The sequence below is a fragment of the Uloborus diversus genome, chromosome 5 (genome assembly GCF_026930045.1).
Source record: "Uloborus diversus isolate 005 chromosome 5, Udiv.v.3.1, whole genome shotgun sequence".
Classification (NCBI taxonomy): Eukaryota; Metazoa; Arthropoda; class Arachnida; order Araneae; family Uloboridae; genus Uloborus; species Uloborus diversus.
In genome coordinates this window covers 108,727,456-108,744,494 of record NC_072735.1, presented here as the reverse complement: position 1 = coordinate 108,744,494, position 17,039 = coordinate 108,727,456, and the positions used below count along the sequence as shown (strand labels likewise).

The 17,039-nt window shown below is 34.2% G+C and overlaps 1 protein-coding gene across 1 annotated transcript in view; it reads left to right on the top strand.

Annotated features, from left to right (window-relative positions):
* The window catches only part of LOC129222800 (probable ATP-dependent RNA helicase DDX23), an 87,762-nt gene extending 75,746 nt beyond the window's left edge, over window positions 1–12,016 (top strand). Inside the window, exon 18 of the mRNA XM_054857345.1 lies at window positions 11,677–12,016. Coding sequence (XP_054713320.1) covers window positions 11,677–11,900 — 224 coding nt within the window. The 3' untranslated portion in view covers window positions 11,901–12,016. The remainder of the gene's footprint in view (window positions 1–11,676) is intronic.
* Window positions 12,017–17,039: the final 5,023 nt, after the last annotated feature.

Below are 17,039 nucleotides of genomic sequence, written 5' to 3'. Positions count from 1 at the left end.
GAAACTTCACCTTTTTTTCATAAAAATTGTTCATACTGAAAAAAAAAAAAAAAACTATAAACACGTTTTAAACTTGAAGCGATTGGCTCTAAACTTTAACTTGGTTCCTCTCTGGAATTCATTTGTGTGCTAATTTAATTATAACCATTTAAATATTAACTTTTCCCAAACTAATTTACAAATCACAACATACAAATTGCTTGTGATGCAATCCTATATCTCCTTACTTAGCCCCGATTATCTATTATTGGCATCGATAATAACGATAAAAGTACTACTATAGTTGGAACAAACCTAACCTGGTAGCATTGTGAAGGATATGCAGATCCTAATCTCAGCATTACCTCGATTCCAGGTTAGGTTTAGCCCCACTATAGAGCAATGACTGAAGAAACTTGACGCTTGCTTCAGAGAAGCCTTTTTTTTTTCAAAATTATCAATGCAATTACTATTAATATTACTGTTGTATGGCACCAAACTTTTGTAACAATGGGTTTTTATATTTAATCATTTAATAGGGAAATTGCAGGAAATTTACTGTTTTTTGACTATAACTTTTTGTCTAAGGAACAAATATGGTCAAACAAAGTAATGGGACCTAAGTTGAGCCAACCCCTATCCATTAAAAAAAGAATCATCAAAATCGGTTCACTAGGTGAGATGCTGTGAGTGGACAAACAGAAAAAAAAAACACACTTACGGTATGAACTGATAACCGCCTCCTTTTTGAAGTCGTTTAAAAATCATATTAAAATACTCTTCACTCATTTTTCTTTCTTTTTTTTTTATTTAAGTGAACTCTTTTAAAGTAAAAATTTAATTTTTATTCTCAAGGGTGATAAATTTTTAGATTGTTTCCTTCTGTCCTGATTAAACATGTATTGTATTGTGAAGATATAAAACAGTAAAAAAATGGGTAAATTTAAATCATTGTATAACTGAAAACTTCATTGAAGTTAAAAAAAAAATGTTAACTTGTTAAAGTATAACATATTTAAAGTAAGACAAAACAACGTTAGAAGAAGCACAAATTTGCAAATTACAGCAGACACGTGTTTCGGCGTTACAGGGAACGCCTTTTTCAATGCAAAAAATAATGAGCTTATGGACGAAAAGACACCCGTTTTGTCTTACTTTACTGTTCAGCACAAAGGTGATTATTTATCTTATAACATATTTAGTTTATTACTCTCTGTGCACTTTATCTATATATATATAACTACTGATACCCGCACGGCTTTGCCCGTAATAGAAAAATCAAAAGGTCTTTTGGTTCGCCTGTATATTTACAAATAATGTATGGTGAATTTCCTCGCCAGTTGGCTTGTACCCATCTTACGGTTCCACATTATGATAATTTCGTATCTCGCCAATTGGCTTGTGCCCATGTTACGCTTCCACGTTATGATAATTTCGTAATTTACTCGTCCATCTTATGATATTTTTTTTCTTAAAATTGGAATAGAAAAAGAACCGCATGGAATTTTCGAAAAATCGCTTCAAGGTGCACACCCCCATGCTACATACTAACTTTGTGTCAAATTTCATGAAAATCGGCCGAACGGTCTAGGCGCTACGCGCGTCACAGACATCCTACAGACATCCAGACATCCTCCGGACAGAGAGACTTTCAGCTTTATTATTAGTAAAGAAAATGGATGTTGGTAAATTTGTTCCCTAAGATCTCAGAAACTACCCGGCAGATTTGGCTGAAACTTTCACTGTTTGTTCTTTTTGGTACTGGGGAGGTTTGTAGACCAGTTCGAAAAAAATCCGATTGATAGTTCCTTTTTTATTCTAATTTGTCCAAATTTTCGCATAAATGCCCCAATATGACGGTGAAAAAATACGTGCACATATTAAAATTATGTGTCCATCGAAAGCGCTTATTTTTCTGCTGAAGATGGCATCCGTTTGAAAGTTCTAAGTTGTATGAAAAACGAGTTATGAGCTTTTTTTGTTCCATGTTGGAAGGCTTTCCTCAACCCAATTCATTATTTAGTGTATCATCTCAACTCCCAGTTCATAGTTAGAATTGTTGAATGTTTTTGTGTTTCGTCTGACTGTTTGAGGCTTTTCTCAAGTCAAATCTTAAAGTAACGTTTTTTCCCCAAGATTGGCTAATAATAACTAGATTTGATTGATTATTTTCCATTTAAACGGAACTTTAGTGTAATTAATGGTTTTTTTTAATTATTTGTGCTGATTGGAGTTTTTAATCATTATCCAATCTAACAGCAGAAACCTTGCCAAAATTTATGCAGAAAGATTTCAGTAGCGGATGCATTTGGCAGTTTTTTCAACTGTGGCAGTTTTTGAAGTCAAAGACTACGTAATAATGTTTGTCAGCTTTCACCACGTAAACAAAATATCGTCAATCAAAGAATCTTCAAAAACTTTTTATACTGTAAAGTAATCCAGCAACTAAATTAGGCAAATCCATAAACAGCACAAAAACTTCCATTAATGTGACTTTGTGCTCAAATTCAAACCATCACCAAATTTTACTACTTATTTTGGAAACATTGCGGATGAAATTGTTTAGCGCCATTTTATGGTGACTAAAAGTTTCTTAGCATATAGCGACAATATCTCTTTAACAAAAATTAGTAACATACCGTTTTACAAAAGTAAGGAGGGGGAGCATTATCCAAGGTAACCCAAAACGATTCCCGCAAATTCGGTAATATTTTAAATCGCACCAAGAACCCACAATAATTGAAATTTTCCAAAATAACTAAAGCAAGTTTAAGGGGATCACGGGCGTGCGGCTACATTTTTTTAAACAGTTTGTTCTTCAATAGACATACAGAGAAGGTAAGACTCAATGTAAAAAAAAAATAAGTATTAACTGATAAATCTTTTTAAACATGTGAAGTTTAATTTCATATTTCGGAAATTTTTCAAATTTGTATATGCTTAAATTTCGTGTTTTCGTTCCTAAATGAATACTATTTTGCTCTTTTTACTTACTGCTGCTTTAGTTTTATGAGTAAGGAAAAAGCTAGATTTTAATTCACGTCAAAAAGGTGTGTTTTAAGTTCTTTCACTTAAATTTTTGCTAGTATATATATATATATATATATATATATATAAAGGTTATGATTTTTGATGCTCTTCCCTCCCCCTTCTCCCTTCAAACAAAGCACTTGTATTATAGGATTAGTTGCCCTAGCCTCTGTCGCATACCAAAGTACAGGGAGGGAAATTATAACTCCCCATAAGGAATCGATTAAAATTGTATTGATTGTTGGCACAAGGGCAGTAAGGTTGGGAGAAAACCTTACTGCCTTGTGCCAATACACCTGATGCTAAAATTAATCCCTAAAACTAGTCTTTTGTGGTACTGATAAGTTAGCTTACAATTAGTGATGTTCTGGATATCCGTATCCGCGGATATCCGAGGGAAAATAAAGATCTGTATCCATTACTTTTTTGGCTGATCTTAAACAGATCTTTTATATTTAAAAAATTCTTTAATATTTGAATAAAGGACTCTAATTCCGTTTAAATTAGGTTTTATCCCCTATTTAAATTATGAGAGATAATTTCGGAAGCCAATTTCTACCCCCCGTCGCAAAGAGGAAGTCGTCGTAGCTCCTAAACAGAAATGAACCGATTTTGATAGTTGCTTTTTTTCGCTCAAAAGGTGACTTGCTCGAAAGCATTCTTAGCTTGGCCTCGTTTTTGTACAACTTTAATTACTGGAGATATTAATTGAAAACCGACTTATCGTTTTTTATAATTATGATAGTAAAAGCTACCCGTACGTAAAAATATTGGCCCTAATTGAAAGAACAAAGTTTTCTGCGTTTCATATTTATTTGGAACTTTCAAGTTATATACAGTAGCAACTATAATCTTGTTAAGTAAATTTTAAATGCTATTCTAACCTTTATACGCGTGATTGGTAGCAATTTCATAGTCGGAAGATAAGGAGAAAAAACTCAATGATTTAAAATTTCTATCTGCTGTCAGTTCATATTTGTCAGCAATGCGTGTTCTGACCCGCAAAATTCATCTCAATATGAGGTCGGCCCTCTGGGGTATGTTTTTTTTTTTTTTTTTTAAATTTTTAACTTAATATTGGTTTTTGTTATTGTTGTTATGTTATTCTTCCTTTTGGTTTTTCTCGGCATCCTTCAAAAAAAGTGTGACTAAATTCTGTTTGCAAAGGTGTTCCCGGCTATGTTATTTCGTTGGTCGGGGTAAGTTGGGTGGAATGAGTCAGCGCTGCATTTATGCTGAAATAAAATGCAAAAAATTATTTCTAGCCTGTCCAGAAGCAGCTTTACATTCTTGCTTCTGTTTCCTACATCTACCAATCTATCTAGAAATAAGCTTACTCCTCCTCAATTTTAACAGATATTTCTTTAAAGAGTAAATCATAGTCTTGATTATATTTTTGCCGTAGATGACATTTTTTGAAGAAACAGTGCCAAAACCCTAACGGGAATACCTTCCGTAGCAAATTCTACACTTGGGTAGTTGATTTGGTTAAAAACATTTTGAGATCCGTATCCGTATCCGCGGATCTTGCCATCAATGATCCGTATCCGTATCCGCGGATTTACTTTTTAACGATCCGGCACATCACTACTTACAATTTGATGTAAAATGTCCTTCAATTGAATGATTTTCTGCAGTTTTAAACCTCTGTAAAATGGTGTCTTGATCAGTAATTGCAATAATTGCTTGATCAATAATCTTTGTTCTTCCACAGTAGTTTCACTTATGTTCTTCCAATTGTCGCTCATACTTTAATCATAACCAGGTCAAAATTCAGAAGTATCATCTTCCTTTCTTATAGCGCCCCCAACTTTTTTTTTTAATTCTTAAATCGATTGATTGCTCTTTTGTGTCCATCAAAGGTCACACACAATTTTCAGTCTCATTCTCCTTACTCCCTATATTCTTTTCTGTCTTGTTTATTTGCTTTAATTTTTAAAACCAGAAAGGTTTCAAGCTGTGCTTGATTAGGCCAGGCGGTTTTTGATATGAAAATTGCACAAAGGCCCCAGAAACCAAACAGTTTGATCCATCTAATATGTGGGGTTTTAAATATTTTAAATAACCCTGCTTGTTTTTTCAGGATATGAAAAAGATGAATTCAGACTTTTTTTTAGATTTTTTTTTCTTTTAAAAAAATTAAGAATAGTTCCCAGCATGATCTTTTTTCTTTTCATGTGGAGAGCATAATACAGTCGGATCTCAACTTACGCGAGGGATGCGTTCCAAGACTCCTCGCGTAAGTCGAAATTTCGTGTTGTGGAAAAGTGTTGTGTGTATGATTTTTTTATTAACCTCCCCAGTCATTTGGCATTTAAACACCTTTTAAACTGTTTTTGTCCATTTTTTAACTATAAATTACCGTTTCTTACACAAAGAGCTGAATTTTTATCGTATTTTTAAAAAAGTTGCATTGTTCAACATAAAATACTGTTACGATGCACAAAATCAATGATTAATGGGAGAGAGAGACATAAAAATAAAACATTACGGTACTTACAGTATGTAGTGATAATAAAGCACTGCACTGTAAGAGTACTATACCGTAGATACAATAAGTTACATTTATAACTTAAAAAATGAAGATGATGATTTATCCTGTGCAATCTGATCGTCATTCTAATATATTTTTAAATACAGTAGCTTCGCATTTACTTTTATAACATTTACATCTATGGTAACACCCCTCTGGGACCCTCCTGGACTTATACGAATTGCCTTCTCTCGACTTTTAATTGTACGTATAAATGATTCACCCCATACCTAATTGTCGTGCTACCTTCGCCTCACTTTCTAATTGCTCAAGCGTATCAAGAATCTTTACCTTTTCTTAAATTGTCGTAAACATTCGCTTTTTGTTCCACCTTCAAACTTTAGATGAAACAGCGTGCCTAGGTGCCACAATATTTCATCACCTTTCATATCTTTACTAATAATAAAGTTGAATGTCCCTCTGTCTGTCAGGATCTCTGTGACGCGCATAACGCCTAGACCGTTTGGCCAATTTTCATGAAATTTGGCACAAAGTTAGTTTGTACCATGGGGGTGTACACTAGGGTGGGCCGAAATAAGCTGAAAAAAATACTTTTTCGAAATCAATTTTTGGATATCGCGCAAAAGTTGCGTAGTGTACTAGTTAGCACTCACAAAAAATTTCTTGGATATTAAAAAATATCTAGCCGACGCTATTTGACACTGAAAAACCGAAAAAAAAGAGAAAAATGAATTTTTGTCAAAATTTTTTTAAGAAAAATTAAATTCCAAATATTTTGCTGGAATGCACCGAAAATGTTATATAATGAACCAGTTCGAGACCATAAAATGTTTCATTGATTTTAATGAGCATTTAACCGCTCCTTTTCGACATCAAAAATTGGAGAAAAATGAAAAAAATATTGAATTTCTTTAAAAGCCAATGTGAAAATTATTTTTCAAAATTAAAATCATAGACTAATTAATTAAATAGCACTATTAATCATAGTAAAAAAGAAATCTTCAAATTTGATTTATAATACCTCATGCATAATGAATATTATTTTTTGGAATAATATTGTCCCTTTTTATCAAATGAGAGAAGTTCTTTCCTAACTTGAAGTTTGGCACGAATGTATCCATCTCGTGCAGTTTCACCACGAACTTTTATTGCAGCTTCGGTTATTACTTTCACACAACGTTTCACAGCTTGCGTGTGACAGGGAAATTTCTCGAAAGTAAACTCTGTAGAATGTTCTTTGCACATTTCTTTCCATTGTTGGTCTTTTAGATGCATTGTAAGAGTTGACTCTGTTACAACACAGTTTGCCCAATCAACTAAATCAACATAATCAACGGCTTCAAAATTGAGTTTAGGACGCTCAAAAAAATCGTACCCCATCCGAGCTCTTCGTCTTCTTATTTCTAGAGTTTAGAATGCGCCTAACAGCTAATTCCCGAATGTATTTTCTTGAGTCAAACAACATTGTCAACAGTAGCTGTTCAGGATGAGCGAAATATGCATTACTTGAGAGAACTTTGAAAATTATCTCCTTAACGTTGTCTGGAAACTGCCTTGCAAGAGAAATTATTTTCCAAAAATGTTGGGCGCCCTACTGGCAGTTCGGTTTCATTTTATTTCAAACCACATTGGAGCATAAACTAACATTACATTCTTTACAAGCATTGTAAGATTTTCTGATGGAGTTGGAGTGCCTATATACAAGCGTAACAAATGGTTTGCAGTTGTCAGCCATCGCGCATGACTGACTGAGTTTGCCTGGGCTACTGTCAGTCACGCTTGAAGGACAACTACCATCTTTTACGGCAAGATAGATTCTATACAAATATTGTTGTTCAGTATTTAAATTTGTTATATCTTCCATGTCCAAAACCAGAAGATTGCGGTCAATTTTATCAAATTTGACCACCGGATTTTTTTTACAATCTCTAAGAAGTTGTTCGATAGCTCCAGAATATGAATGTGGTCACTTAGTGCAACCGTCCAATTCCAGTATAAGATGCCTCAGTGGCAACTCATTGTGGACATTGGACACATGAGAGGACCCCTTTAATTGCTTAACTCCCAGCTGTGGAGGTGTAGAATTACTGCATTTCTTGTCGGGGGGGGGGGGTATTTCTCTTAAGTGGGTCATAAAGTCGAGAGGAAGAAATGGCGTGAGAAAAAGAAGAATACTTGCGTTCAATTCATTAATCAGTTTAAAAGACTTCAGAGGATTCACATTTTTTTAATACTGAAGGGCTCTATTTGTCAATTATATATAAAATAGTTATAAAATAATCTTAGGAAAAATAGAAGTAGTTGAGCGCCGTTTATTATCCAGAAGAAACTATTAAAACCAAAGATTGAAAAATTAGCATCTTATGTAACTATTTTTTATTTGAGTGTGTGCATTTTTTAAAAATTGGCATACGAATGTCGCATAAAATTGATTGAATTTTCACTGTTTTCTAAGTATTGTATTGCGTAACATTTCAGTACTTACTTATTTCGAAACTACTTTTAATTTTTTTTTTTCATTTTTCCAATGTTTCAGTCTTAAAGGAGCGTAGCTAAATATTCTACGAAATGTATAAAAATCTTTGAGGATTTTAACTAATTCACTGACAGATACTTCTAATGTTTGTTGAAACTAGCTTCAGACTTTTATTTTTGACCCCCACCCTTTTTTTTTTTGAAAAAAGTGCATTTTTGTCCTTTTTTTTAGTTTTTCAAGGTCAAATAGCGCCGGCTAAATATTAAACAAATTTAGCGAAATTTTTTATGGGTAATAATGGGCCCATATAGCAACTTTTCCGCATTATCCAAAAACAGATTTCCAAAAAAAGTTTTTTCGGCCCACCCTAGTGTACACCTCGAAGCGATTTTTCGAAAATTCGATGTGGTTCTTTTTCCAATCCAATTTTAAGAACAAAAAAATCATAAGATGGACGAGTAAATCACGAAATTATCATAACGTGGAACCGTAACATGGGCACAAGCCAATTGGCGAGAAAATTCACCATACATTATTTGTAAATATACAGGCGAACCAAAAGACCTTTTAATTTTCTATTGCGGGCAAAGCCGTACGGGTACCACTTGTTTAGAATAAATAAATGAAAAATGTGAGGAGTGGTGATACATACACACTAACAATGTTATGTTTATAGTGTGGTATGTGGGAACTTGCGCAGTCAGTGATGCTGAAAGTATGAAAGTACATTCACAAATTAATGTTTAGTAGTCAATAACAAAGCCGAAACTTGGCATCACTTCTCCTTTTCAAATATTTTTGTGCTGAGAGCAAGAAATTCGCTTTAGCTCTAAAATTCCTTGCTCCTGAAACACTCACGTTATAGCCATTTCGCATAAGACGTTGTAGCGGGAGTCGACTGTATGTAGGAATGTATATATGCCGTATGAGGCAGTGAGATGCAAAGGGACGTAAGTGACAGATTAAATATTTGGAGATAACGAGTACAAATAGTAGGGGTGAGCCCCTCCTCTGTCTTGGGGCAAGAGGTAGTACTAGTAGCCCTGGTACTGTTTGACCGTGGATTGTGTGTAATTCGGCAATCTGCCAAGTAAAGGCGATTCCATCTGAATTAATCTAGCAGGGAAGAAGGGAAAATAACAATGGGATTTTGCTGCACACTTTTTATAATCTAACTAGTGCCTTACTCATTTATTGCATTCTCTAAAATAAAATAAGGGAAAACAAAAATAGTTACCATGGAAACAACAAAAAGAAAATATTTTCATGTCGTTCAGGAACAAAAAAGCAAAACGGTAAGCTCAAAACTTTGTTGTGAATAAATAAATCAATTTTTGCCGTGAGAATATAGATCGAATATACTTTAGATTTAAAAAATGCTGCCAGGGGCGTAGCTAAGGGGGGGGTTTTGGGGACACCCCCCCCCCCCCCGAAACGTCAGTCTCAAAAAAAAAAAGAGAAAAAAGAAGAGAGAAGAGAAAGAAAAAAAAAAGAAGAAAAGGAAAAAATTCCAAGCGATTATATATATATATATATATACATATTATATATATATATATATACAGTCTGAGTAAAAACTTTAAGGCCAGTATAATTTTCTTTGGAAAAAGAAAAATGAAATTAAAGGGATTTTAATATTACTGTATTATTAATTATTAATGTTCATTGGTAAGAAATAACACAACAGACAGGATTTGTAAGGCATGCAATAAACCTGAAAAGCAGTAGTTCATTCAAAGTTAGCATTTCAGCATGAGTAAAAACTTTAAGGCCACTAGTATTTTTAAAAAAAACTGCAAGTACTTATACTGTAATAAATGTCGTTCAGGAACAAAAAAGCAAAACGGTAAGCTCAAAACTTTGTTGTGAATAAATAAATCAATTTTTGCCGTGAGAATATAGATCGAATATACTTTAGATTTAAAAAATGCTGCCAGGGGCGTAGCTAAGGGGGGGGTACTATTGGCATTTTGGGGACAAGCGCCCCCCCCCCCCCGAAACGTTAGTCTCTTTTACTAAAAAAAAAAGAGAAAAAGAAGAGAGAAGAGAAAGATCTTAAACCAATAAAAAAAAAGAAGAAAAGGAAAAAAATTCCAAGCGATTATATATATATATATATATACATATTATATATATATATATATATATATATATATATATATATATATAAAAGAAGTAACCCCCCCCCCCGAAAGTCGAAAGTCGGGTCTAGCTACGCCACTGAATGCTGCTGTGAGCAAATTTTCATTTTTACAAAATTAAGGCTAAATAATAGCGAGGCAAAAGTGCACATCTGTAGCAAATCAACTAACACCCCTATAAACTAATAGATACGTCCATTTCCGCCTATAAACCGGATATCAGCCTTTCCGTGTAATCGATGGTCAAACAGTAGGTACTGCTGTACAGCATGATTTAGAAAAAAAAAACAATGAAAGCCTACCTATGACGTTATCTTTATAGTCGTTTTACTCAAAACTTGAAGATGTCCTCTTACATCCCTTTGCTTCTCACTGCCTCATATGTAAATTGTGTTGCGGGTATGTAATTGTATTTTTGCGTTATGAGACCCCTTCCGCCGCGAATTTTTTTTCACTACTTCTATGTTGAGCTTAGGTTGCTTCTGGGAGACCTCATTTAAACTTGACACTTATGTACAGTAGGCGCCGCTCAATGTTATCATTCGCTTAATGTTATCAGAATCACGAAGTCCCGGAACATTTGTATGTTAGCACACGTTAAAAAAGTCGGATATTGTAATCATCGTCTTCGTTTATTCTTATCACTTTTTCATAAACTTTCAATTTTCCCCCCGTTTTTGTTCCTCAATTAACAGAAATATATAGGCAAACCCTGACGAGACTGACTTTCTGTGTAGCATTTTGTGGTTTTCAATAGCAGTTCAAAATTTTTCTAGGAATGAAGCTACAGAAAGGTTGCCCCCAGTGACCACAGACTCCCCCTAAGAAAACTTCCTTTTGCACTTAAAAAAATTCAGTCGCTGGACATGTTGCAGGCATTGATGTAGGACCTCCATTGTTGCCATGAGTTTGTAAACTTAAAAAATTGTGTCGTGATTGAAAACAAAGCGAAATTAAATTAAAATTTAAACCACTAGTCAAACCATGCTGGAAAAGATAGAAAAGCTGAATGTGCTTTGAAACTGGTTTACTAATGTCTGGGAAAACGGTCATATTTTACTTCACCTATTACTATGTGATTAAAAATTGCATAGTTTAGCTTTAACTTTTTATAATTCAGATCTTTCCATTCTGTTAATTTAATAATTTATAATTTAAAACTGCGTTCAGTTGAATCATTGTGATTTTAATTTAAGGTTGCCAAAATAAATGCTCCTTAATTGGAAAAAAAATTATTATTTCGTGTCTCCTGGATTCTTTTCGGTTATTGTTATCAGTCGGTTATTGTTATCAAATTATATTTGTCCCAAAGTGATTACATTAAGCGGCGCTTACTGTATTACCTATCCTATTTCAGAACACCAAAAATCTTTCTTTCCGATGGCAATTAATACTTATCCCAGTGTTTGATTTTTAATGTAAACATTTTTGTGTTCACCTTAAATTCAGTATCTGTTTATAATTTTCTGTATGTGTTTGATAAAAGTAACCATTTATCATGACTTGAATTGTTTGCATAAAATGTAAAAAATGTCTTGTTTATTATTTTTCTACAGATTACACCCATAGGATTGGTCGTACAGGTCGAGCTGGTAAACATGGAATTGCTGTCACTTTCATAACTAAAGAAGATTCCCATCTCTTTTATGACTTAAAACAACTCATAATGACTAGTCCCATATCCACTTGCCCACCAGAACTCGCTAATCACCCTGATTCTCAGCACAAGCCAGGAACAGTGATAACAAAAAAGAGAAGGGAGGAAAAAATCTTTGCATAACTTCAACAAATGGTGTTGTACTAATAGGGATAGTGATGATGTTACATAAAGTTGGAACCTTTTTTGTATGCATTGAAATTTGTACAAAGTATACGCATTTTAAAATAAAATTACTCTTGTTTAGTTCTACGTCTGTTTAATTACTTTTTGAAACAGCGCTGTTTTTTACTTCCTTTTACCAAAAAAGGAAGCATTGTATTCGCGAAAAAAATTTCACTCAAAATTCGGCCTTAATTTCCATTTGCTCACCCCCGAATTAATGTTGAGTTTTTTTTTCAACCCGACCAAACGCGAATAAGTGCCTAAGAATGTATAGGCACCCGAAATATCCATTTTGACATTCCCCAAGTTAATTACAATGACTTTTGTCGTGATGAACGTATGTATGCTGCCGTGCTAAGCACAGATGTGGTATCTGCAGTAGAGCTCAAAATGAGAAATTGATGATTAAAGTCTCCTTTCTTTGATTTATGACTTAATTAAATACTCAACTTGCGGTAGTTGTTTCGTAAATAACTTATTTGAAAACCGTAAGAGAGTATTTTTGTAAAAATCTTAATTTAAAATTAATAAATGTAGTTACGACACATTTTCTTTTCAAAACCTTTTCATATACTAAGCTATTTTCACCGTAAGTGACAATTACTAGGCATTTTTAGGGGTATCTGCACAAATAGGACAAAAATAGCTTAGTAAAACGTGCTCAATGTATCATTAAATAGTACTGAAAACATCTGCTTTCTTTAGACTTAGCTGTTTCGCTTTATTTTGTTAATACAAATCTAACAGAATCTACCTTCTAAAAGATACCATTTTCAAAACTCCGGACAGTTAAAACTGTAATCCATAACAATTTTCGTTTTTTTTATGTTCAAAGAATACGTTTTTTATAATGTTTTATTTTCTAGATTCATTTTTATCGAGCATGAAGATAATTTTGACAGCAGACGATACTTAAATAAAAATATTACTGGCCGTAGAATGAAATGCATTTTTTTTGCATGAAAGAATTAGATATGAATATTTTACCTGCATTTCCTTTTTAGAATTTGCATTTTAAATAAACATTTAAATAGAAAAAGCTGAATATTTACTTTAACAATTATGCAAAGTTGTATTAGTTTTTATTATCAACCTCTATCAACTATTCAACAGTAAACTAATTTTAATATTCTGTGTTACAATAAACTGCTACATTATTAAATATGCTTATTTACTAAGGTACTAGTAGAGCCCCTATAACTGGAGAGGCCGACGCATCCGCCATTTTGGAGCAAGCGTACAACAGGGAAAGCTACCTTTATTGGCAATCCTTCGCCAAACAGAGAACGAGAGAGTCGGAGAGCAAAGGTGAACATTGGCGAAATTTCGGAAACAGTTGGCGTCATTTCCAGGCTGCCAGTCACTTCGCGTGCCATTATTTATCCATTTCTTTTTTCTTTCTGCATTTAATGGAAATCTGAAGAGCCGAAATCCTTTTTTGGAGCTGTTTACACAATTAACAGCCGAACAACCACCCATTTGACTCAATTTAACACATGCTAAAGAAAGGTAAACATCAGCAGCAATGCTAACGCCACGAAACACTAGATCAAGTTTGCTCCAAAATGGCGGATGCGTCGGCTCCTCCACTATAGGGGCCTTAGGTACTAGCTGTGCCCGACGCGCGTTGCTACGCCAACAAAAAAATACATCATTATACTGATTTTCATGACAATCGGTTGAACGAGGCAGAAGTTGCTACTCTGCAGTGCCACCTGGTGGCGAGTGGCTTCAATGAGCATATTATGCACCTTCTCCGTGGAAAAATACATATATATAGCAATTTTCATAATAATCGGTCCAGGTATCAAGTGAAGCCGTGACTATACTCAAATTTTGTACTCACGCAGTTTGCAAGATCAATCAGTTGCTAAAAATATCAAATAGAAAAAGTTTTAAATCCCCCCGTTGCATGAAAAGCCATAAAACAATCAAGAAAGAATTTATTTGTTCAAACTCAAGAAAAATGGCAACAGCTAACTTCTTATCAATGAGATCTTTCACGCGAATTAATTTCTGCAGCCGATAATTTTATTCGTATTTATCCAATGGATTGTGACTTAAATTGGAATAAAAAAGGAACTATCGATCGGATTTTTTTCGAACTGGTCTATAAACATTCCCAGTACCAAAAATAACAAACGGTGAAAGTTTCAGCCAAATCTGCCGGGTAGTTTTTGAGTTCATGGATGACACAGACAAACATTCATTTTTACTTTCTTCTATATCTAATATATAGAAGAAAGTATTGGATTCGTGCAAATTTTCGAATTTCGAATTTTGACGGATTCGAACGTTTTGAGGTGTGCTGAGTCCATTTCGACTATTTTTGGAAAATGTCTGTCTGTCTGTGTGTGTGTCACGTCTGTGTGTCACCAGTTTTTTGTGGCCGCTCTACAGCAAAAACTACCGCACGAAATCGAACGAAATTTGGTACACATATGTGCCCCTATGTGAACTTGTGCCCATTGGTTTTTGGCGGGAATTCCTCCAAGGGGGATGGAGCAATGGGACGTTTTTTGAGTTACGCATGCTTGCTATTCCTCAGGAAGTAACTGGCGGAATCAAACAAAATTTGGACCATATGTTGCCATTAACAGGAACAGGTGCTGATTCAATTTTGGTGTCAATAACTCAAACGGGGGTTGAGCTATAGAACGTTTTTTGTCGTCAATTGCGACTGCTGTATCTCAAGAAATAATGAACGGAATGAAAGAAAAATTTATCGGCAAGTAGACCTTAGTGGGTATAAGAGCTGATTTTATTTTGGTGTCGAAAGCTGAAAAGGGGGTGGCGCAATCGAATGTTCTTTTTTTTCATTGTGAGTGCCATTTCTCAAGAAGTAATGCTACGTTCTGGATGAAATTTGGAATAAATGTGAATCTATTTGTAAATAGGCGTTGTTTCAATTTTGGCGCCAATCGCTCCATGGGGGTCTGATTTTTTTTTTGTGTTAATAAAAATAGCTTTATAAATGCAACAATAAGAAGATAAATTGCAATACTGTCGTCTGCTTATTTCACGTGATTTTAATTTTCGGGAGATAATCGGAAATGTTATCGCAATGATTTAAAATTAATAACTGTTGCCATTTTATGTTTGTTAACAAATAAAACATCTAATTAATTCAAGCAAGGCTTTTAAAATAACTTTCAAGTCGTTCTTTGCCTTGCTTTTGCGGAAATTCAGGAATTCGGACGGTCGTCAAGTTTTTTTTTTTTTTTTTTTGTTGCTGGGAATATTGCATTCTTTTCAAGCATAGGGATTGATCAGAATTCACAAGAAAGATATAGAAGAAAGTTTCGTGATGGCCACAACATACTAGTTATATATATAGATAAAAGTCGTATCTCAAATTACTAAGGAAAAAAGTGGTAACTGCGCAAATGCCACTTTAGAGGCTTAGTATTTGTCGCTTACGTTCAAATTGCCTTAGCAAACTACGCAAACTGTGCAATTACGACTTTTTTCTTAATATTTCGCATTCACAAATTGCCAAAAAACTTGACATTTAGGTAAATTAAATTACTAACGACCACCTGGTGACAATAACACAATTTCGATAAAATGTGCAGATACCACATCTGTGCTTAGCACGGCAGTATGTATGTGTGTATGTATGTCGCATAACTCAGGAACGGTATGTCCTAGAAAGTTGAAATTTGGTACATAGACTCCTTGTGGGGTCTAGTTGTGCACCTCCGCTTTTGGTTGCATTCGGGTGTTTTTGAAGGGGTCTTTTTCCCCTTTTTGGGGGGAAATCATTGTTAATTTCGATGTAAACTCAAGTGGTGTTATAATTTGGCAATATATCGCCAGTCTCTTGGTCGCCAAGTTTTGTCTCCAACTTGGCGACAAATTTGGCGTTTTTTTTTTTTTTTTTTTAAATCTGTTTCGATTTGGCCACTGTTGATGATATTTAAAGAGTAAATTATTGAATCATACGTCTGTATGTATGTGCGTATGTATATCACATAACTCAAGAACGGTAAGTCCTAGAAAGTTGAAATTTGGTACGTAGACTCCTAGTGGGGCCTAGTTGTGCACCTCCCTTTTTGGTTGCATTCGAATGTTCCAAAGGGGGTCTTTTACACCTTTTTAGGGGGGAAATCAATGTTAATTTCAATGCAAACTCAAGTGGTGTTATAATTCATGCAAACACTTGGCAATATATCGCCAAGTTTTGCCGCCAACTTGGCGACAAATTTGGCGATTTTTTTTTTAAATTTTAATTTGGTTTCCATTTGGCCATTGTTGGTGGTATTTAAAGAGTTAACTATTGAATCACATTAAAATTGCCAATAATGGGGAAATAACTTTAAATTGATGTAAAAGGAAGTCATGTGATGATCATCAGCTCGTTTATGAATCAGTTGAAAATGTTGCTACGTCACGTGTAATATTTTATGATTTCTCTGATTTGTTTACTTTTTTTTTTTTTTTTTTTGAGCAATCTTGAATGGAATTGTCAGCAATCCCTTAACTTTTCGTCTACGGGTATTTTCATCAAATATTCAGTGTTAGTAGTTCTATAAAAACTCATTTTATTTGATAATCACTGGACTTTATGTATATCGTGAACATGCGTAGGGCTAAAACAGACTTATGACTGCATGAAAAACGCTGAGAATTGAGATAAATAAAAAGAGAATGTGAGTTTTCACCATATTTCTGATGAGGAGCCAAGACGCTTAAAATCGGAAAAATAGGATTACAAAGAGAGTATTTGGTACCAAATAAATTGTCCATCATTCTTTTACAACATTTTTAAGTTAAAAACATTCGAAAGATCTCATTTTTAAACAGAAAGAATAGTTTATAAACCGTAAAAATGCATGTGGTAATACACGCAGTAGAATCGAGTTTTCATCTGCTTCAGTGCCCATAATGCCGTGTGATGCCGTGACTATACCCGCAGTGACGTCAGGTGAATAGGGTCCATTGCTTATTTTTTCACTTGACCGTTGAATGACATCCGTTCTTTGATTTTATTTTTCTATGCTTATAATGTAGGCGTCCATGTGACTCAGAATTGAATTATTTATAAACGACTTTCTCGACTTTACACAATCCTTTTTAAGCGGAAACAGTATCCAG